At 45.2% G+C, this 21,255-nt stretch overlaps 1 protein-coding gene across 1 annotated transcript in view; it reads left to right on the forward strand.

Annotated features, from left to right (window-relative positions):
* Positions 1 to 21,255, forward strand: part of XPR1 (xenotropic and polytropic retrovirus receptor 1) — a 78,522-nt gene that overhangs the window by 34,978 nt on the left and 22,289 nt on the right. The window contains exons 3-7 of the mRNA XM_042873297.1: positions 12,613 to 12,714; positions 15,795 to 16,018; positions 18,848 to 18,997; positions 19,400 to 19,483; positions 19,926 to 20,007. Of these exons, the coding sequence (XP_042729231.1) occupies positions 12,613 to 12,714; positions 15,795 to 16,018; positions 18,848 to 18,997; positions 19,400 to 19,483; positions 19,926 to 20,007 (642 nt within the window). The remainder of the gene's footprint in view (positions 1 to 12,612; positions 12,715 to 15,794; positions 16,019 to 18,847; positions 18,998 to 19,399; positions 19,484 to 19,925; positions 20,008 to 21,255) is intronic.

A 21,255-nucleotide genomic window follows, 5' to 3' on the forward strand; every position in this document is an offset into this window, starting at 1 on the left:
CCTTTTCTGATCCCTACAGGTTTAATTCTGCCGCTCGGTATTTTACAGAAGCGAATGTTACTGGCCTCCTCTGATGTCTTTGGCTTTGTAAAGCTTTGTAGAAATGGCTCTTTGAAGAAAGAACAATTCCGCAATTAGTAGGATTTTGCTCGGTGTTAGGGGTTGAGAATCTTGCTGGCAAGGGAGCTGGCTCTGGGCCAGGACATGCTTTTAGATATCCGTATTGTGATCCTGTTTCCCAAGGCAGCTCAAAGGCAGCCCAGCCCCACAGCTTGGTTGCTGGGGAGGAAGGCGCGTGCTGGGAGGAGGCCATCTTGTCAGCCTTCCCTTCCCTTGCAGGAGCAGCCCTTTGTGCCCTGCCTTTCTGCAAGCTTTCCCCCCCCTCTGTTATCAGTAATAGTAATAAAGACTAATAACTCAGTAATAATGAGGTTTTTCTTGCTGTTGCATCCCCATGGAGCTGCCTTGTTTTCTCATGGCCTAGGGGACTCCCTCCTTGTTCACAGCCTCCTCCTTCATGCCTCTTCCCAGTGAGCAGCTGCTGGGATGGGGGGACTAGCTGTAGCTCCCAGGAGGTGTTTTTTCCTGCCCTGGAGGACAACTGCAAGAATGTGCTGTCTGAATGGGTTTATTCTCAGACGTACGGTAGCAATCCCTGCCGTGGCTTAAAAGCTTTGAGTTTGGTGCACCTTACAATATTGGTGTCTTTAGAAGAAAGCTGCCAACGTGATCAAAACAGAGCAAAGGAAAAACAGGCTCTTGGGACTTCTGAGTGTGGAGCCTGCTGACCTCAATACCTCTCTCCAGCACTTAAAGTGAAGCTGCTCAGACGGTAAGCTTCCATCTGGCTGAGATGCTAAGATCAGAGCTGCTTTTGGTAGTACACAGGACCAGCCGTGCCAGCCACCTTGGTCCCTCCCTGCATAGATCACAGTGGTGTGAGGACAGGAGCATCACCACCAGGGTGCTGCAGTGCCGTTATCCTCTTTGGTTTCCCTAAGCCTTGGTTGCTGGTCTGCTTTCAGCTGAGTTGGCGTTAGTGCTGCTCGCTCACCCTGACCAGCAGAAGCTCACTTTGGTGCCAGCTCCCGTGGGATGTTTCCCATGGATTCCCATACAGGGAGCGAGCAGATCAGCTCGTGTCCTTTGGTATCTCTTTGTCAGATGATTTTTTTCCTTGTTACCACGGCAACCCCTCCTACTCACCCCCAGCACCCGAGGTCTCCATACAATGTCAGTTATTGTCTGTGACGATTATTAGGCTATTATTAAAGTACTGCTGAAGTATGTCAGGATCCTGCAGGAATTTCAAACAAGTGGGAGCATAGACAATAGGGAGCACGCATGCATCGTGCTACTGGGGGAACACGCCTGCAACCTTCAAAGAGCATTTTGGAATAAGCACGAGGGGTTTTGCCAAAGTGAAGAGAGGTCAGAGCAATGCTATCATGTGCATGGAACGTGGCTGTGTCAGTGCTGGCTTGTTGCTGCTTGTGGCACCTCTGCAAGCAGCGTAGCACCGAGAATACTGCGTGGATAGAAACAGTAGTGTAATACTCACACTGTAGATGGCTGGGGAGTGATCCTTACTGGAAGGTCTTGGGCATTCACCATGTGTCTGAGTTTAAAAATGAGTTGGGCCATCATCAGTGAAAGGATGCGCCACAGCTGTGCAGTGAGCAGGTGAGAAAAGAAAGGGAACCTCAAAATGATGCTTTACAGATCACAGCAGATCATAGTGCTTTTTTTTTTTTTTTTTTTTTTTTTTTTTTCTTAGAAGAACCTCTTTGTCTATTTCCCAGCTGCAGGAATCTGGGAGATGAGAAGAAGGACTCACTTTGCCCTCTCCCTGTGCAGTAAGCAGCCTGGGCTTATGCTACTGAAGCCCCTGTTCCACATGCAGCAGTAAGAGCATAGCCTTTTCCATTCCTCCCCACACCCTAGAACTGAATTCTCTGCTGCCTTTGTCTTGCTGCTGCAGCCCTTCTGTGCAGCTATAGCAGAGCTGACAGGGTTTTATGGCACCTTATCGATTTCATCCAGGAATTTCCTTCCCAGCACCTGCAGTGTTGTCATGGGTCAAAGATGTCACCAGACTGATGTGGCATTTCATTTCTAAAAGCTGCCAAAGAGGACAGCAGCTCGCTGATAACATCTTTCTGTCAGGCTGCGCGAATATGAGGAGCAGTTGTGAGAGTGCAGATGGCAAATTTGTTCATGGTTTTGCATATGTAAAAGAGAAAAGGGAAAAAAAGAGGGAGGGTTTGAAAGAACCTCAGTTCTTACTGTTGGCGCGTGAGACTGGCTCTTTAGAAACTAATTTCTCTGAACAGGTTGCTATAAATTTTTCTTAAGATGCAACACCACAACTTCTCTTCGTCCCTGGAGAGAGATTCTTCCTCCTTCCCCAGCTTACTGCGCAGAGAGCTCTGTCTCGTCGCTTAGCACTGCGATAAGCACTGAAGATGAGTATCTGGAGATGTTTGTATGCCTGTTAGTTGTTTCTCTTAGCCTAGAGTACAATAGTATCAGGCTGATGTACAAAGCGTTTCTCAGTTCTTATCTGCAGCCTTTCTGCCTTTCTCATGTAGGTAGCAGCAGGGAGAGCATCTCAGCTAGCAGAGAGCCTGGATGCAGTTGCTGGCTGGAACCAGGGCTTGGGCTCACAGCTACAGGTCCTGGTAGTTCCAGTACCATTTAGATTGGTCTTTCCAAGCTTGTTCCTCAAATGGAAGGCTGAATTAGTGACCAGTGCCTTCTGGCAGCCAGGCTGCCGGCATGTAGCTGCAATTTGTGCCTGGCTGTCCTCCGTCCCTCCACACAGCCCAGTGTAGTTCATGCTGCCAACAGACACACATCAACAGGCACTGGATACTCTTTGCTCTTAATTGCAGTTCCCTTTATTAAGCTGAATTCAGGAGCACAATGGTGGAGGTTATCATCTTTGGAGAGCAGAGATATGCCAAAGCTTTTGTCGCAGCAGATATCAGTTTTGTTGTTTTTTTTCTTGGACGCAGACTTGTTGGCATCCTTTTGACAACCCCATCTTGTATTTCTGCTGCATTTTGACTGTTTTGTCATCTGCATGCTACCTGCCATGTGGCATATTTCATGGACTTGTTTGGCAAACGGAGGGAAAATACTTCCACGTTCTGCTTTAAAAATAGTGCAGCCGTCTGGAAGCCCAATTATGCTGTGCTGTGGGATTACCCCGATAACACTGTCTCTGAAGGCAGATTGATAGCTCCCAAATTGCACTTCTTGGGGGGGGGGGGAGGAGGGAGGAGGGAGCGGACTGATAAAACAGCAAAGAAACCCCAAATCAATTGGTATGGAGTTGGAGGGGGGGCTGTAGTGTTTTGGCTTCCTTTTGGTGAGAAGTTACAGTCATTTCAGGGCACGAAGCCGGAGCTCCCTGCAGAGCTGGCAGCCCCATGCTCAGCCAGCAGCAGTGGCCACGTTGCTAATTCGGGGTGCTGTAAGCTGAACCAGGAGCAAAGCGCTCTCGTCAGCGCACGAGCAAATGCAGCATCAGCAGCTTGCGTTGCAAGCAGGATGGCTATCGTATGTGTACGGTGCTTTAGTCTTGGCAGACTCTTAAGGTTTTTCAGTCTGAGACATGGCTTTGGAGTTAGTTTTGTACCTCTCGCCTTCAGGAAGCTCGGTGTGCACAGAAACAGAGCTTTTCCTTGCGTCCCAAGCGTACAGTTTTGCTTCGTTCATTGCATCCTGTCCCTCCTGACCCATCCCTCTTTTCTTTCAGGCCTGTAATGAATTAATGATTTTATGTAAATGTGCTGTTTGATGGACTTGGGAGGTGTGCCCTGGGACTTGTTTAAGCTATCACATAGGAAATGCATCATCTGTTCCGTGCTTTCTGCAATTGCCATCGTTTTTATTTTTCCTTTATTCCTTTTCCCTAATTTCTAATCTTTTTTTCCCTTCTTTCATCCTTCAAAGCATGTGTAGACCATTTGCCCGCCTTTAAGGATTTAATTGTTTCTCAGCCCTGTCTCCCTGCCCCACCCCCTATATTCTGCCTTAAATAGGAAGCCAGAAGCAACCCTCCCTGCATTACATACCTGATTGCTATTCAGTTCCCAGGGGGGAGGCACTGAGAGCTAAAAAGCAGGGGCTGGAGGTCCAGGCTCTCAGGTTAGACTCACTGAATGTCACTAATTAGAGCAGAGTAGCTGCTTACATATTTATTCATGTTTCAGAACAGTTGGTGAATCAATTGAGTGAATGAACTGGGGCAGCCTCTGTGTTTCTTGGGGGTTGAAATAAAGCCCCAGGACCTACTTGAGCTGATTGGTGCTGGTGTATAGTGGTGTGAATGTGGCAAAACGGTTCTTATGCCTTTCTGTGTGACACAGCAGTGATGTTTTATGCTCTTCCTACCTTCTGTTGTCCTGCTGGTGAGGAGCTGGTTCCCTCTTCCCAAACAATTGCCAAAAAAACCCTGCTTAACTCGGGTGAGAAGAAAATGCTGTCATCTTGAAGGCCATCCTCACTCTATTTGTAGTTAAGGTAATGGATTAGTTTCCCTAAAGGTTACATTAAAATCCTTGCAGGATTTTAAAATTGGGACGACAACAACTTTGCGCTGATGCATTGCTGACAGATTTAACGGTGCAGAATAACCTTGTAATACCCAGTTTCCTTTTTTTTTTTTTTTTTTTTTCCCAAGGAACAGATTGGTTTCCCTGCAAACACCTTGAAGTGTTGCCTTTCACCAAAATCCCCTCTGAATTTAGCTCTGCTTTTCACCCTTGAGTGGGTTTGTGGCATGGGGCAGTGGGAGCCTCCTGCTCCCCAGCAGGGAGCTCTGTGTTCCAGCTGCTCATCCGCCAGGAGCAGTGCTCATTTCTGCAGTCCTAGCAGCTGCCTGCAAGGCTCAAGCACAGCTAGTGGGGTGAGAATCACGTTTTTGGATTCTGCTTTCATGAGAAGTAGGGCAGACTCTGCATATCTCCGAGTCCGGATTTCCTGGAGCATGGCAAAATCATGGCTAGGAGAGACTCCGTGTTCTTCCCTGCTTTCTCCCACTGCACTTTTGCTTGGCTCTCTATTTTGTTCATAACGTCCATACTTTAAATAAGGAACAATCTTGAATTTAAGCAGTTTTGTAAGTAGTGAAGTCTCAAATCAGCCACTGCTGCAGGGTGAGTGGTACCTTGTTGGCCGCTGCTTGGCAAAGCCAAGGTCTGAAAGGCTTGCAGGTTTCTCACAGCAAAGCATGCTTCCTCTCATTCACCTTTGACAGGGATAGCACCTGCACGTAAGGTAAGGTTGAGAAATGGTGAGAGCAGCTGGTCCCTTGTGTAAGGTGCATCCTGTAACTCCATCACTGTGTTCAAAAGCTAGTTCAACTATTGACACAGAACAGCACCACACCAATGTATTTTAATGCCAGTTTTTGTGTGGGTGTGCACAGTAAAGCTGGGCTGCTTATCCTGACCTTGCAGCCCTGTTGGCTGCTGCTGGGTTGCACAACCTGAAGGTGAAGCTGGCTTCTTTGGGCAGCTGTTTATTCAGGGTCATTGGAAACATCGTTCTGCCCATGTGCACTGCAGTGTAACTCAGGCTTTTGTCATGCTCTCAAGCAGGGATGCAGCAGTGGTGGTTGCAAGGCACCGCAGTGCTCCTGGAGATGCAGTCAAGAGGTGGTTAGGAAGCTGGGCCCTTTGTTTCCCCTGCTCAGCATGCTTGCTTCCAGTTTGTTTCTGAAAGTAAAGCCCACTGGTGCTGGCAGTTAGTTCTGCAGTTTGTGTATTCCTGTCCTGCCAGGTTTTGTGCTGTTAGCAATAGAAATTACTGAATGCTTCCTTTGGCTGCGTTATTTACCAAGTGCCAGCAGCGCTGCGTCTTGCTCATGGGAGAATGTCGGGGGGAATCACATGCCTCTAAATCATTCTTCTCATTTGAGGTGTAAAAAAAAAAAAAAAAACAACAAAACAGCAACCCTTTCTTAAAGTATTTCAGGCTGCTCTGGGCAGAGACAAGCTTCCTGTAGCTCCTGCCTGGGGACTGGGGCTGAGCAAAGGGGCGAGCGAGTGCACGGGCAAGCAAACAAGGCTGTTGAATCCTGAACTGGAATTGCCCCAGACTTGTGTGCACTGGAGAGCTTCTGCTTGCTGGGGCTGGAGTGGGGTCCCAGTGAGCAGCAGAGTGGGCTTGGCTGGGGCTGGGGCAGGGCTGGGCTATGTGGGAGTCAGCAGCATCTGTCGCAAGTGCTGAGTGTGAAGGTCCCCTGATACAACCTAACGCAGAGCCGCTCTCCAGCCCTGTGCCATTTCTCCAAGATACCGTGGAAGCGCATTTTTCTTCGTCTGATAATTGCTTGCTTATTATCTTCTCGCTGACTGTTTGCTCTTAATAGCTGGTTTTAAAAAAAGGAAAAAAAGAAAAATGAATTGGAATAGTTTGCTCCCTGGGGGGGGGATGAAGCCATCGCTGGCGTGCTTATAGCAGGCTTGTCTTTGTGCTGCGTGCTGCTTCCCTGTATGGGGAGCCTGTCGCTTGTTCTGCATCGTTAGTTTTCTCTTTCTGGTTGCTCTCAATATTAATTGAAGTCTTTCCCCAGACACAGCTTTGTTAATCTTCCTTTTCTCATTGCCCTCCCCCTGGCTTTGATATCCCCAGCAAACACGCTTCAGTGTGCCTGAGATTTAAAAGCAGCCCTGTTTTCCTTACTAATGTTGGTGCTCCCTTTGTTCACCTGTTCCTTACTGCCACTTTTTAGCAATTTTCTTTCTGTCCTTAACTTTCCCAGCCTTGTTTGTTCTGTAATTGTTACAAGGATTTCTGGGGTGGTGGGGGGAGGTCTGGTATCAGCTCCATTTATGCAGCGTGGCTCTCGATCCATTAGCCTCATTTCATTTCTGCCTGTTCCCTGTTCTGTCTCCCTGAGATGTGGCGTGCTGGGCTTCCCCTTCCCCGTCCTGTCCCATCCTGTTCTGTCTTGCCTTGCTGGCAGCATCACCCTGTTCCTCCCAGAGTTTTTAAGAAGCTCAAATGCTCCTAATTTCAGTATTTCCCTAAAGGTTTTCAGCATCATTGCTGGCAACCTGCAGGAGGAAGCTGTAGCTTGCATCTAGTTCATTTCTAGCAACTGCAGCTAGATGCTTACAAGTGATGGAAGTTTGAATGACTGAGCTGTTTTAGGTGTGGGCACCTGAGCTCAGTTCCAGGCAGCCATGTGGGCCTCCCCAGTGCCTGCTCAACAGCTGAGCTGCAGCCAGGCTTCAGACAGTTCTGTAATGAGAAGGTAATTGCTACTGCTTTCTAAAAGTCTGGGAGTATGACCATTAAAAAGGGAGGCTCGATAAAAGAAGCATAAACAGTCATTTTATTACGGAGCTTTATCTCGGACAAACAGCCTTTTTTGCTTGATTAAATTATTGGCGAGATTGAGCCGATGTCTTTCTTGATAGATACAAATTCCTTCTGAAAACGACGGGAAAGCTTCCTCTTAGTTCTCTTGCTATGCCATGAAGCGTGACGTTCTTCACGAGGGAAGTAATATTTATGGCTTTTAGGGTGAGAGATCTCTGCTACATTCAGCACCGGAGTGTTTGAGTTTCCTTTAATTTCCCCTGGTGTTGCATTGCCAGTCCCTGTGGTAATTACTCCCATCATTGATTTGAGCTCAAATCTATAGGATTGCAGCCTCCCCCACCCCTTTGTAGAGCAGGTGCATCTTAAACATCTCTTGGCTAGAAAGTTGGGAGCTGTAGCACAGAGTAGCAGAGGGCTTGCTGAAATCATTGAGTTTTGCCAGGCTGAAGGAACACGTGAACTGAAGGAACAGGTGAATGTAGGGAAAAACTTCAATTGGAACTTGGAATACCTGATTCTAAGTCATCAGTTCTAATCTTGGTGTTCTGTGCTGCTGTGTATCTTTATTGCTGCTTGTCTTCCGTGTTTGCTTTGCTTAAGGACCAGGCTGGGAACTTGGGGAAGCATCCTTTACACCTACCCAAATGAGTTTCCAGAAGGAAGGCATTCTTCTGCTCTTATAGCTGGGTAAAACATGAGGCCCTGTGTTACTTAAACACAGATATGTAAACTGTGAGGTGAGTTTTGTGCAACCATCATTGCTACAGGGCTGCTTCATTAAAAGGAAAGCTGCGGGATGGCAGCTGGAGGAATGTGTGGGCACGTTGTTTAACCAGGGATGTGCCTGCTGCCATCCTGGTCCTTCCACCAACCTTTGATATCTTGGTTGGCATCGCTGGCTGCTTGCTTCAACTGGGCAAACCTGGTCTGTGTGTCTGGGCAGGTCCTGGGATGCATGGAGCAAGCTTCTCAACCCCTGCTGTCTGTTCTTTGGCCCATGAACATGTGATGGTCGGTGTGAAACTTCATCAGGAGCCATGGCTCTTCTTGGCCCTTGGCCTTCACTCTTAAGTGTGTGGCATATTTCTGGTTTAGCTTTCCAGGAAACTTTTCTAAAGCATTTAATAAATCTTTACTTTTCTCCTTGAAAAGAAAGAGAATTCAAAGGTTGTTCTTAACCAGGGAAGGCAGGTATTGCAAGTCCCGTCCCTCTGTGACATCTCTTGGTGTTTAGATTTGCCCTATTGCATTAATCCTATGTTTATGGCAGATTGTGGAATATTGCTTGTTATTTCTCTTATTTTTTTCTGCTACTGCCTTGCTGTCCTTCACATGTGAGGTACCCCCTAGCCTAGGTCCTGTAAGCCCCGTAGTAGCACGTCATGGAGTGTCATGGTCACTTGTAGGGACAGGTAGCAATGGGGATAGACTTCTGGAGCTGAAAGGGCACTGTGCAGAAATCAAACAACCCAGTGATGTTCAGGACTAACTGCCAGCCTTTTCTATGCCTGATTTTCTTACCAGGATAGTACCATTGCTTTAGATTCTGTGCTTATAGAGTCATAGGCACTCAGTTATTTAACTAGCAGGAAGGCACTTTGTGGAGGTTGCTTTTGCTTCCCTGCTAAATAAACCATCTACAAGAATACAACTTCCAGTGATACAACCTCAAAGTAAGGGAACAGAGTTTTTACCCACCTGAAAATTGTAATTTCCAAAGATACTCTGAAATGGGTTCCATTTATTCTGGGTTAATGGTAGAAGCATTGCATGGCAAACCAAAGCCTGAGACAAATTATGTTGGTGGTTTGCAGCAGCTCTTCCTTCCTCCTCCCCTACCTGCCCACAAACGCTGCCTGTGCAGACAGCACAACCTCACTTGCTACCTGACTGTTCATTTTTTATTTCTGGAGTTATTTCTCTAACTTAGGCCAAATTAGATTTGGTTATTAAGGCAGTCATTAAGTGGGAAGCTGACCAGCACATCTGGAATTGTTTAGAAAAGCAGATACAGCCTACTTAAATTTTCTTATTTTTGGTGGTTTTTTTTTTTTTTAAACATTACTTAATGTATGAAGCTTCTTGCATGCTGCTTTTTTGGTTTCAAGGCCACATTTTTGTTGATGGACTCTTCTAAGAGAGAGATGGACCATTGCACACAAATGTACAGTTTCTCAGAAGTGAAGGTGAAACATGAAAGCAAATGTTCTTTCCATGCAAAATGAGTGAAGTAGTGTCTGCTTCCTCTCTCTTCCCATAGCAAGAATAAAAGGTTCTATATCTATGCTCTGAACACTTAGAAGTGTTCTTGTACTTATTTGCCACAAGATTGGGCATGAAAATGCATGGTGAGTAATTAATTTCTTAGTATCTGGATGAGTGATACCATGTGCAGCTGACAGGAGTGTGGCTTTCTGCACAGGAGGAGGGAGTTGGTGCGTGGAAGCATCTTGGCCTTGGAAAAATCCCCCAGTAAACACGGGGATGACTCATTAGGGATGTAGAGATGATCTTTGTTCCTGCATTTATGAGCTATGCAGCTTGAGTTCTAGCTGTAAAGCTCTTTGTTGTACTGTGCAAGAGGTTGGGGAAGTCTTGGGGCTGTGGGACCGTCAAGGACGTTAGAAAATGATGGTTGTGCAGAGGGGAGGAGCTGGTAGGGGTTGGAGGCAGATGCATTTCTCCAACCAGAGATCTGCGGATGCCCCGTCACTGGGGGTGTTCAAGACCAGGTTAGATGGTCCCTGGGCAGCCTGGTCTGGTACCAGATCTGGAGGTTGGTGGCTCTGCCTGTGGCAGAGGGGTTGGAATTTGGTGATCCTTGGGGTCCTTTCCAATCCAAGCTGTTCTATGATTCATTAAATTAACCTTTTTTTTTTTTTCCTTTTTTTCTTTTTTTTTTTATTAGAATTTCTTATAAGCTGGAAGCCTGCTGATTTTCCAGAGCCTGGTCACGCTGTGTTGTTGTGGCCCTGTTTGAGCCCAAGGCACAGGGCTTTTTGATAGCAAGAGGCCAACAGCAGGGCACAGCAAACATATAACATATCCAGGCAGCTCCGTAGTCTGTGAAAGTGAGTAAGCAAGCAGCCCAGTACGCTGATCACTTGTTTCTATGCTGCAGCTGCACAACACAAGAATTTGGATGCATAGTTCTCATGTGCTGAGAAATGACTGTGTGGGGCAGTGCAGGAACGTATGGCAGTTTTTCAACTTCAGGCTCTATTGTAGGTGAGCTCTGTGCAGGCCAGAAAGCACAGAGATGGGAATATATCCCAATTGGTCCAGCTTGCAACGTGATTTTGCAAGGAAGGGCAAAAGGCTTTTGGGCTTAATGCCTTGTCCTCTGCAGCAGGAAGGTGATGGCAAGAAACAGCCATATCGATTGGGCTCTCTTGGCAGCCTTGCTCATGGCAGCAGCACAGATTTTAGGGTAAAAGACTATTAGGGCTATAGAAATAGAACAAAAGAAAGGTTACCAGTGGTCCTTCTTGGCAGTGGTAGCTCGATGCCTTTTAACAACGGCTTCTGTTGTCATGGAGCTCCTGAATCCAAGGCTGAGTTCTGGCACTGTGATTTTCTCATGGCAGAAAATGTTGTCCTGTCCTAGCCTTGGGGGGAAGAACAAATAAAGGCAATAGCCTTGGCAGCGCTTTATTATTGCAGCTCAATTGCTGAACTGCAGTGGGAACATTACCAAAGGGAAACCTTTTCTGCACAGAAAATCTTGATATTTTTTTTTTTTTTTTTTTTTTTTTAAAGTTGGCATCCACTGTGGTCTGCAAAATGTCTTTTATAAGAAGGTGTTTGGGTAAAGATATTGAATGGTTTATACAGAGCCTTGCTTTCCTCTGAGTCAGCAGTGTTTTGAGGTCCGAACAGAGACCTGAATTCCCCATCTCAAGGTTTTTGGAAGGTCTTTCATTAGTGGCTCATTAGTGCCTTAGAGTCCTTTTTCCTCTTAACTTTGGATGTAGTCAAACAGCTCTGTGCATCCATTGTCTCCTAAAATGATTGGTAAAGTAGAAAATAAGGTATTTCTTTGGCACCGTGTTGGTTTAGCCCTGCCTGCATTGAGCTTCCCGTTACCATGTGAGGTGACATTTTGGAAGGAGCAGAAATACGTGGCCCTTCCTTAAGTCAGCTCTGTTTTGAAACTCTCTGATTACAGTTATTTAAAAACCTTCAGGCAACTGCTGGCCTAAAATCTGCCTGTTAAGTACCACGCACTAATTTCTCTTGCTCCATCCACCCACACCTGTGGGATCGGGGCAAGTCTGGATTGGCTTCACCACTAGGGCTGCAGGGTATGGTGTGGCAACCACTGTGACTCTGCCCTTAGGAATGACCAGCTCCAAAGCAGAGCTGTTTCCCATCCTCCGGTGCTGTGTTTGTATGTGAAAGCTTAGAGGTTGAACTGAGGAAGCTGTTCTGTCCTCGGTTCCTGATTATACAACCACGAGAGGTTTAAGCAATGTCTTGAAGTGGCTGTTTTATTATAGCCTGGCTCTTGCTGAAGTCTGAAAGTCTGGCTCGGAGGTGTGTTGTTCAGTACTGCCCATCGCTGTGCTGATAATAGAGCTCCAGGAGAAAGCAATGGCTTGGCTTGGGTTTTGTGGATTGCCAGAACAGTGTCATCTTGGAAGGGCAAATCTCCAAGCTCTATGTGGGAGAAGGCTGCTGTGCCTTAGTGTCAGCAAAAGGAACGTGGCTGAAGCGTTCGGAAGAATTTGCTGAAAAACTGTTCTAAACTGCCTATAAAGGGAGCAATAGGTAGTGAAGAGAAGGAAGGTTATAGATGATGAGAAGGTGGGAATGGTGGCTGAAGCCAGTGAGTCCACCAAGAAGGCCTTGGGTAGGCACATGGGGATGGAGCGTGGTTTATCCTTCCACCGGTGCCTGACTGTAGCATGGGTGATGTTTTAGTGTTGGTGAGATGGTAGGCAGCTGTCTTCACCCACATGGCCCTACAGGTGCAGTCATACAAGCTGGCAAGAATGAAGCATGTGAGATGTGCAGGAGCACATGAAGGGTGTGAAACGATGATGGGAGCTTGGGTCAATGGGCAATGCTGCTTCTGTGGGATTTTCCCCCTCAGTCTTTGAGCAATTCCTTTTACAATCAAGTATGTGTTCCCATTGGACTTGTTTCTTCTTTCTCCATGTGACAAGGTGATATTGTTTTCCCCTGAAGAATTATTTCCGTGGCTACCATTTAGAAATATGTTCCTATATTCTTCTGTTTCAACTTATTTTTTCCTGTTTTGTTTTATAGACACAGATGAAGACACGGTAAAAAGATGTTTTGCCACGTTTGAAGAGAAGTTCTTCCAAACCTGTGAGAAAGAACTTGCCAAAATCAACATTTTCTATTCAGGTAAGGTGCTTATTTGTGTATATTTGTGGAAAATGCAGCAACATAAAAAAGAGTCTGAAGCTCCCAGGCTTTCAGAATAGCCACAGTGTCCATGAAAGGTCTAACATCAGGTAATTACAGGGCAGGTTTATATGGGAGACTGCTCTGGTTTAATCACAGACGTGGAACCAAACCATGGTTTTTGAATGGAAGAGAATGAAGGACAGGCACTTTCATTTCTTTGTAATAGCATCCTACTGAACTTTGAAGATGCTCTTAAATTTAAGTGGCAGCTTACATATAGGGCGCATTTCCTCATCCGTGGTGACAGTCTCCTGTGTGTGTTTAGGCAACTGCAGAGCTCCCCCGTTGGTGTTTTTGGAGCTTTTGCAGAAGGATCTACTGTGATCTTGCCTGTGTGTGTCCACTTGTCTGCCTTGACACTTCCAACAGGCTTTAAAGCACCTCATTTTAGCTTTTGCTGTGTTCTGGGGTAGATCAGTCAGAAGCAGTTTGTCACTGGCTGTATACACGATCCTGGTTAGTAAATTTGGGTAAAAATATGATGGTGTAAATTTCAAAGTGCTATTGTTTGTTTTCCCCGAGAAAGTTTGCGTTCCCACCCTTGATTTGCTCTGTTATATTGCTCCAAAAGGCTTTTGTGTACTGGTGTGCTCTAGTTCCACCCACCATTATATCTCAGCTGGTTTTCTGCCTCTTTTGGTAATGCTTGAAATGGTTTTTAACTGGAAAAGAGTTTAAATATGGGTACAATGAAGTACTGAGTGCTGCCATACTTTCTCTCAACGTGTTCTTGATTTATTGGCATCTTGCATTAAAACAGGCTTTTGCAGCACTTCATGGTAGCCTTCTCTTTTTATTTTGATTGGATAACAAAGTTGAATTGTGCAAAGTATTTTAATAATCACCTAGTATGACTTTATTGCTAGCTGTTTTATTGCTGGCAGAGTCTGGGTGGTGAGCACAAGAATAGCTAAAAGCATAATAGATGCACTGAGTGTACACTGCTGCTTGCCTCTCTTCAGCTTCCATGTAGGGAAGCAAACCTTCCTTGGGCTGGCTGTGCCAGCTATCCTGGCTCTGTGGACCTGTTTTGATGGAGCCATGGTGGGTACAAGGAAGGACAAGGCAAGAGGAGGTTTGTAGCTAGACAATGTTGGGCCAGCTGGGTTGCACGCTTGAGTCTGTAGGCATTTTTCTATGTTCAATTCTTATGTCCCTGCCTAAACTCAGAACAGTTCTCAGTTGAGTTTTACCCTGACTGTTGTATCAGAAAATACCATTGTTGTTATGCTCAGAGACTTGTCTTACTTTCATAGAATCCTAGAATGGCCTGGATTGAAAAGGACCACGATGACCATCGAGTTCCAACCCCCTGCTATGTGCAGGGTCGCCAACCACCAGACCAGGCTGCCCAGAGCCACTTTCTGAGCTGTTTCAGCTGTTCTAGTAGGAGATCCTGTGTGCTACAAGCTAGGCTCCATGGAAGAAGTTCTCTCAATTCATATGCACAGTGCACATGATAATTTTCCCTAATGAAGACTTTCTAGCACATATGCACCCACATCCACACACCCCTTCCCTCATTGTATAGAATGACATTAATAATACAGAATAGGATTTTTTCAATTTGCTGTCATTTCAAGAAGTTATAGAAGCAAATATGTGCAATTTGAAAATCTCTTGTGGAGAGATTTAAATAAGTCTTTTATTTGCAAGAGAGCAGTGTGACTGGAATAGTATGGAAACCCCTTATCAGTGTTGTTAACGTGAAGCTACGTAGAGCAACCAGTGAAGGAATGTTCTTTGTCTTGTCCATGTCAGAAGCATGCCATGTTGGGCTCTGTTATAACTCCAGGCAGGTGGTGGCTTGCATCATGAGCTGCTACTTGCTATTTATTATGAGCTCACTATATGGCTTGTTAGACACTTGTCTTTATGACAATAAATATTTCCTGCTTGCAGGAAGGCTAATCCTTCTGCTGATCTCTGGTTCGTTTTCTCCTCCCCTCCTTTTCCTGTCCTGAAGGCTCTGCTCTGAGCACTGCCTTGTGCTGTGTGCTCAGAGACTGTTGGCTTCCATCAAGCGCAGTCTTAATTCCCCAGGCTATTATTCTGCCTCTGCAGGAAGGAAACCTGCCATTAAATAGATCTGATTTGGTAACCAGTTTGTGATTATTTGGACTTCTCTCAAGTAAACTTATACCTGATTGAAAAGAAAAAATGGGAACGTTCTTGGATAGTTCCAGTGGAGAAATGCTTGCTGAAGAGTTAAGGTTTCATTTGTGGCCAGTTTTGGTTTGTGCTTGGGACCCTCCAGAGTGAATCCTTGTTATAATCTAAGTCAGTGTAATGCAGGGAGGTCTGAGAGAATCTGCCCTGAATGCACTCTGGGCAGGGTTGCTGTGAGCTGCTATGGGCTGCTGGGTTGCCTTGTGGCTGTTAGCAGTTTTTAAGCGTAGCCGTGGCCATGCAAGTGATTGTTGTTCCAAGCTGGAACTTGGGGAGTTATTTTACCAGCTCCTTGGTGTGATGTTTTTTCCTGATCCTTCTCTTTAAGTTTGGAAAATAGTCCTTAGCTATCATTTTGTTGCGTTTTCGAGATAAGTTCAGGTTGGCAGCCCCTTTATTTGCTAACTAATGAGACAGTGCTTCTAAGTGGTGCAATGCAACTGAGGGAAAGGAGGGGAAAGTGGTGATTGCAGATTGTATACAGATGCCAGCAGCCTCGTAGCTGCTGATCAAAGCAGGAGCTGCATCTGTTACTGGGAGCTTGCCAGAGGGGTTGAGCTGCTCTCTGAGCTCCAAAACCCAGCCATGCACATGAATTGTGTTTCTTCTTTGATTTCTTTGCTGTCATATAAAGCGGTAGCAACCACGTGGCCGGTAGTGGATGTGCAGATCCTCAAAGTCCTCTGCTGAATTTAACACTTGGTAGGTAAGGCCATGCAGTAGGTTGTTCTATGCAGAGCTATTTACCTACAGGCATATTGTTTGGGGAAAAAGCCATGCTTTCCTTTACAGGTCTGATAGGCAAGTTGCTGCCCACTCACCTGCCTTTTTCCTTCCTCTACCAACAGAAAAGCTTGCAGAAGCTCAGCGCAGATTCACTACTCTTCGGACGGAGTTACAGTCAACGTTGGATGCACAGAAAGAAGCCAGTGGGGCTTCCACGCTGCCACGGCGCAGAAAGCCAGTCTTCCACCTGTCCCACGAGGAGCGTGTCCAGCATAGGAATATCAAAGACCTGAAATTGGCCTTCAGTGAGCTCTACCTCAGCCTCATCTTACTGCAGAACTATCAGGTACTCACAGAGGGAAGCACTTTGAGAAACCTCTGTGTCTCCATGTCTTTGTGCTTGTGTTGCCTTCGGTTGCCTCATTCAAGCCAATTTTGCACATCATTTTAGCCTTAGAGACCCTGGCTTAAATTAAAGAAAGGACCAACACCTAGCAGCCAGCAACATTCTTCTTATAGGGTTGTGTTGAGCTGGAAGCACTTTGCTGACCTGCAGAAGGATCTCGGATCCTCTTCCATTTCTGAGCTCTCTGAGCCCAGCACTCTTGGCATGGTCACAACATGCAGTCACTCTGGGGCCTCATAATTTGGTGGTATGTTGTTCTATGCAGGGTTAGAGCTGAGAAGGTGGGGAAGGAACTCTTTTATCTAATGTTTGTAATGGAACTTGAAATGCTAGCGTAATGTTTCCTCTTGGTGTTACCATGGCAGTGACTCTGACCTTGCTAGATCAGAATTTCTTGTTAAAACATCCACTTTAAAAGAATGTTTGTAATTCTGTAGGACGCAGGCTCGAAAGAAGTATGAGGAAACAAATCTGTAGTTGTAGTTGGACTTGTAGCACGAGGGGATGTGACAAATATTGCAGACAGTGATTTCGTTCCAAAATTCTGGAAGTATTAAGATCTTGCTGGGTTTTTGTTTTGTTTTGTTTTTTCTGGGCTTGCTCTGCTTTTAAATATCTCACTATGTTTATTTGTTTTACCACATTAAATAAGAATGGTTTAACATAGAGTCTTTGACTTAAATTTGCTAGATCTGTATTTAGGTCCTTACCAGTAATGCCTGGAGTCTTTTTGCTGTAAGAAATACTTGGATACCACTGTGTAGCGTGGACAAAACTCAATGGGAGGTGACAAAGGTCATTCCTCTGACAAATCCTTTCCTGTTCTACATCAATGAAAAAAGGCATCCTGCACACTTACCTTTTTGACTTGTGCTACCATGAGTCCAGGAGCGGTGTGTGCATGCTAAACATTTGCATAAAACCCATCTGGATCTGATAGCTTTCAGTCTCCAAAAGGAGCAGAGCTTCCTTCTATGGCATATCTTCAAAGAGAATGAGAAAGTCTGTTCCAATTGGTCTTGAAGTTGAGGACAAGGAATACATACACTAAAGCCAAATCCCATAACATTGATTTTAAGCACCTTTGAGCTTAGATACAAGAATTAGAAATATTCAGTAGCTTGAAGTTTTAGAGAAAGAAGAAGGTGACCTGCTGGGACGATGGAATAGCTGGGGTCATGTTGTCCTTCTTGCAGGAAATAAAATGAAACCACATAGATTATATAAAATACTGTGTTTTAGAGCAAAAAAACCTTGCAAAATTAACTAATATGTTACACTTATGAGGCAAATAATTGAGGCTGACTCGGTCTCACTGGAGTGCTGTGCATTTGCCTCGTTGGTGCATTTCCTAACTAGGTATATGAGCAAAGATTGCAAGCCTGCTGCTTCATCCTACTTGATGTTGCATAATATTACTGCACAAGTGGCACTGTTTTTTCACCTTTAATGGCAAAGCATGCCATTAGTCAGCTGACTTCAATAAATACAAATAGTATCCAGCAGAAATGGAAGTCAGGCCTGGAGAAAGCCCTGTGCCAAGTGAAGCATCTTGAATAGCAGGACAAGCAAAATGTGTGACTGAGTGCATGACACTGGGTTGTGTGAGGTGGCACCAGGAGGGATGCCACTGTGCCCTGAGGACACTGAAGCCAAGCTGTAGGTCCTGCTAGTGCATGGATCAAGTGCTGTCAGTTCAGGCTGTGGAAAAAAATCTCTGCCCCAAATCAGCATTTTGTTGCATCTTTTTCATTTCAAATTTATGAAACGGTGACCTGCTCTCCCTGGGTTAGAATGCTGGCTTTTCCAATGGAGAGTAATTAAAGTCTGTTGTCTGCAGTAATGCAGATCAGTAATGCATTGGCTTCCTGCTCCCATCTCCCTAGCTTCATTTCCCCACCTATGGCAGGGGTCTGGTACTAAATCACTCACAGTGTAATTAGATTGGAAATAATTTCGGTGAGTAGTTGGTGCCTCTCCCCAGGGTATTGGATTCTGCTGTTTTCTGTGTTTTTCTTTCCAAGCTAATTTCTAAGCTTGTTTTGAAGTGACTCTTGCATGTGTCACTGCTGTCTGAAGGGGACGTAGAGCCTTTCGAGTTGCATTTTCTGTGCAATGAAGTACAGTATTTCAGATGCATCCTGTCACAGCAATTGCTGTTTAATGCAGTGTGCTGAGCTTTGCCTATCTTTGCTACTGGGTGTTAGGAGAGTCTTGGGTCAGGGCTTAGCACATAGCTTGGAAATCAACCGTTATCTTTCCTGCTTTAACGTTTTGTCGTCTGCTTATCTCACCTCCTGTGTCTTCAAGCCTAGTAGACTGGTTTTGTAGTTGTGGGGTGGGGTGTGCTGGGGAAGAACGTGCTGTCCTGGGGCTGCACTTGGCTGGATTTCATTTGCAGCTGTATGAGGATTTCCCTTCTATAACGTGCTTATTTTGAGAACTTGGAAGGTTTGGAGAAACTAGAAATCGGTGGCCTGGTTCTCTCCAGTGGAGAAAAGCCCTTGAAAAGACTAATGTGTGCCTTCCCCTGGGGGATTTGAGCCAAAACATGCTCTTCCTGTGGCAGTTTTTAAGAGCTCATTCCAACTACTGCTTTTGCAGAGACCTGTTGCTGAGCTGCAGTACCTGGGATGCACGCAGTCAGGTGCCCATGCAAGCAGAGCATGTTGGAGAAAAGTTAGGCTTGTTTGTCATTCCTTTCCTTGCTAGCCGTGGCAAATAACCAAGCTGAGCTTCAAAGGCAGTAACTGTTTCCCTCATCTGCAGAACCTGAACTTCACTGGCTTCCGCAAGATCTTGAAGAAGCATGACAAGAACCTGGAGACAACACGAGGGGCAGAGTGGCGCGTGGCTGAGGTGGAGGTGGCACCCTTCTACACCTGCAAGAAGATCAACCAGCTCATCTCTGAAACAGAGGTGAAGATGCTGCTCTGTGTGCTGCTCCTATTGCAGCTAGAAAGCAATGGTTTCCTGTTCGCTGCTGATTCCTGTAGCATCTGGATGTAGCTTGTGTTCACCACTAGGGCAACTAGTAATTAATGTACCACTGATTTCTTGCATTGCTTGCACACACGTGTGTAAGTTTGTCTTTAGCTGGCAGCTTTTCACTTTGAGAAACACTGTGTTGTTGCCTTACCAGGTAATGGTAACTGGATACATCATAGGAAGCTTTTCCTATCTTTGTTATCATGTTTTGGAAGAACACTGAACCAGAAGTCAAATGTAACTTGGAAATCAACTGTTACTTTTTGTTTTAATGCAGTATCCTGTACTTACTGTTAGAATGAACTTCCGTGATGTGTGTCTTTATCTCCTTAGGAAGTGGTGACCAATGAGTTAGAGGATGGGGACAGACAGAAGGCTATGAAACGTTTGCGTGTTCCACCTTTGGGAGCAGCTCAGGTAAGCAATTGATAGAGCTAAGCTTCAGCAACTTGACAAGTTGCCAAATTAGATTTGAAAGTAGTGAAAATACATGGATGTGAGCATGCTCCATAAATTGTGAGGGCAGGGTAGTCACATATTCTGCTTTAGTTCCAAAAGACGTGGAAACAGATTGCAGGCACGATAAACACAGGGATGAGGTGAATAATAAAGAGAAAATTGTGCTAATTATAATGTATGCTTACATCCTAAGAGCTGCTGAGAGCCCCCAGCTCTGCTTCAGTTCAGCATCAAGATAGGCAAAAATGTTATGCAACAATTTCAGTGCTGCACTTCAAGGAGGAAGAATGCAGTCTGAGATGAGGCTGCATCCCTGATTTAAAACGTACTCTGCGAATGGATCTGATTTTGCTGATAACCTTTTTAATCCCCCATAATTCCACCATTGCTTTGTTCACAGCCTGTACCAGCCTGGACTACATTCAGGGTTGGATTTTTCTGTGGATTGTTCGTTGCACTGAACGTGACTGTCATACTTTCAGGTGGGTATGTTCAGCAGGACCCTGCTGGCTCCCACACCCTGGTGTGGATGTGTTCTTGTCTCTTAGCAGGGACTTGCAACTGAGCTGGTCAGCCTTTTGGGTTGGATCAGCCTGGGTCAGGTCATGCAGTTGTGAATTATTGCTGCTCAGTAATAGATCACGTCCTTCTTGTGTTACCTACATGGATTTGGACTTGAAAGGATGCTGATTTTTCTTCTCCTGGTTTCCTTCTGGAAGTGTAACATCCGTGTGTAAAGACACGGTGCTTGTTCTGTGAACACGCATTCCTCTTCCACCTTGAGTGAGGTGTTTGCAGAACTTAAATTTTGCATAGCACTGATTCACAACAGAGAATAGAACATACGTATAGCTATGCGAATGCTGTGTCTTTCCTAATTTTCATTAGGAGTGCATGAGAATGGCACAAAGCTGTGCCAGGGGAGGTTCAGGCTAGATATCAGGAAGAATTTATTTACCACGACTGTGGCCTTGGTTTTATTCTACTATTCCAAGTTTGAGCTCTCACAGGAGTAAAAGGAAGGTCGGTAGTCTAGATCCAGATATGGGGCTCCATCACAAGCAGCCTTACTGTGGTGTGTGTGATTTCAGTAATGTAACTTACGTAAGCAGTGCAACAGACAATCAACATATGAGCTCTTGCATTTGGGAAAGCCTGTGTCTGTGTTTTGATTTGAGAGAATTTTTAATCAGATGTTTCTGTAATTGGATCTGAACATCTCCTGGGATAAAATTTCTCTGTTTTAGAAGCTGTTTGCTCTTCCCTTTTGTATAGTAGAGTTAGAAAGTTGCCCCGTCTGTATGAAGGCTCCAATGAATGTGTAGGAGCTGTTCTTTATTCATCAACCTTTTTTCTTGGTGTAACTTTCATGTTTGGTCTGTAAGATGCAAATAGGACTGAAGCCTGTAATGCTCATTTCATCTCAGTATTAAGAACAAAAACGAGACGCGGTTGTGAGCAGGAATTCATAAAAATGATTACACCTCTAAAGCAGATGTTGCTAAACTAGTGTAAATAATTGGTATGTTTGTATCAGCAGACATGATCTGGTATCTCTGAGTTACTTCACATATTGAGCAAAAGCTGCATCCTAGCTGTAAGTTATTTATTTTTAATTGGGCATTCTGTTGCTAACCTCTATGGTACTTTTGCCAAATTGTTTTCATGGTATGATTCACTAAGATAGGATTTCAGAGTTGTTTGTGTAGAACCTGTGAAGCAACATTACA

The sequence above is a fragment of the Lagopus leucura genome, unplaced genomic scaffold (assembly GCF_019238085.1).
Source record: "Lagopus leucura isolate 7727_CA_CO unplaced genomic scaffold, USGS_WTPT01 Super-Scaffold_100009, whole genome shotgun sequence".
Taxonomy (NCBI): Eukaryota; Metazoa; Chordata; class Aves; order Galliformes; family Phasianidae; genus Lagopus; species Lagopus leucura.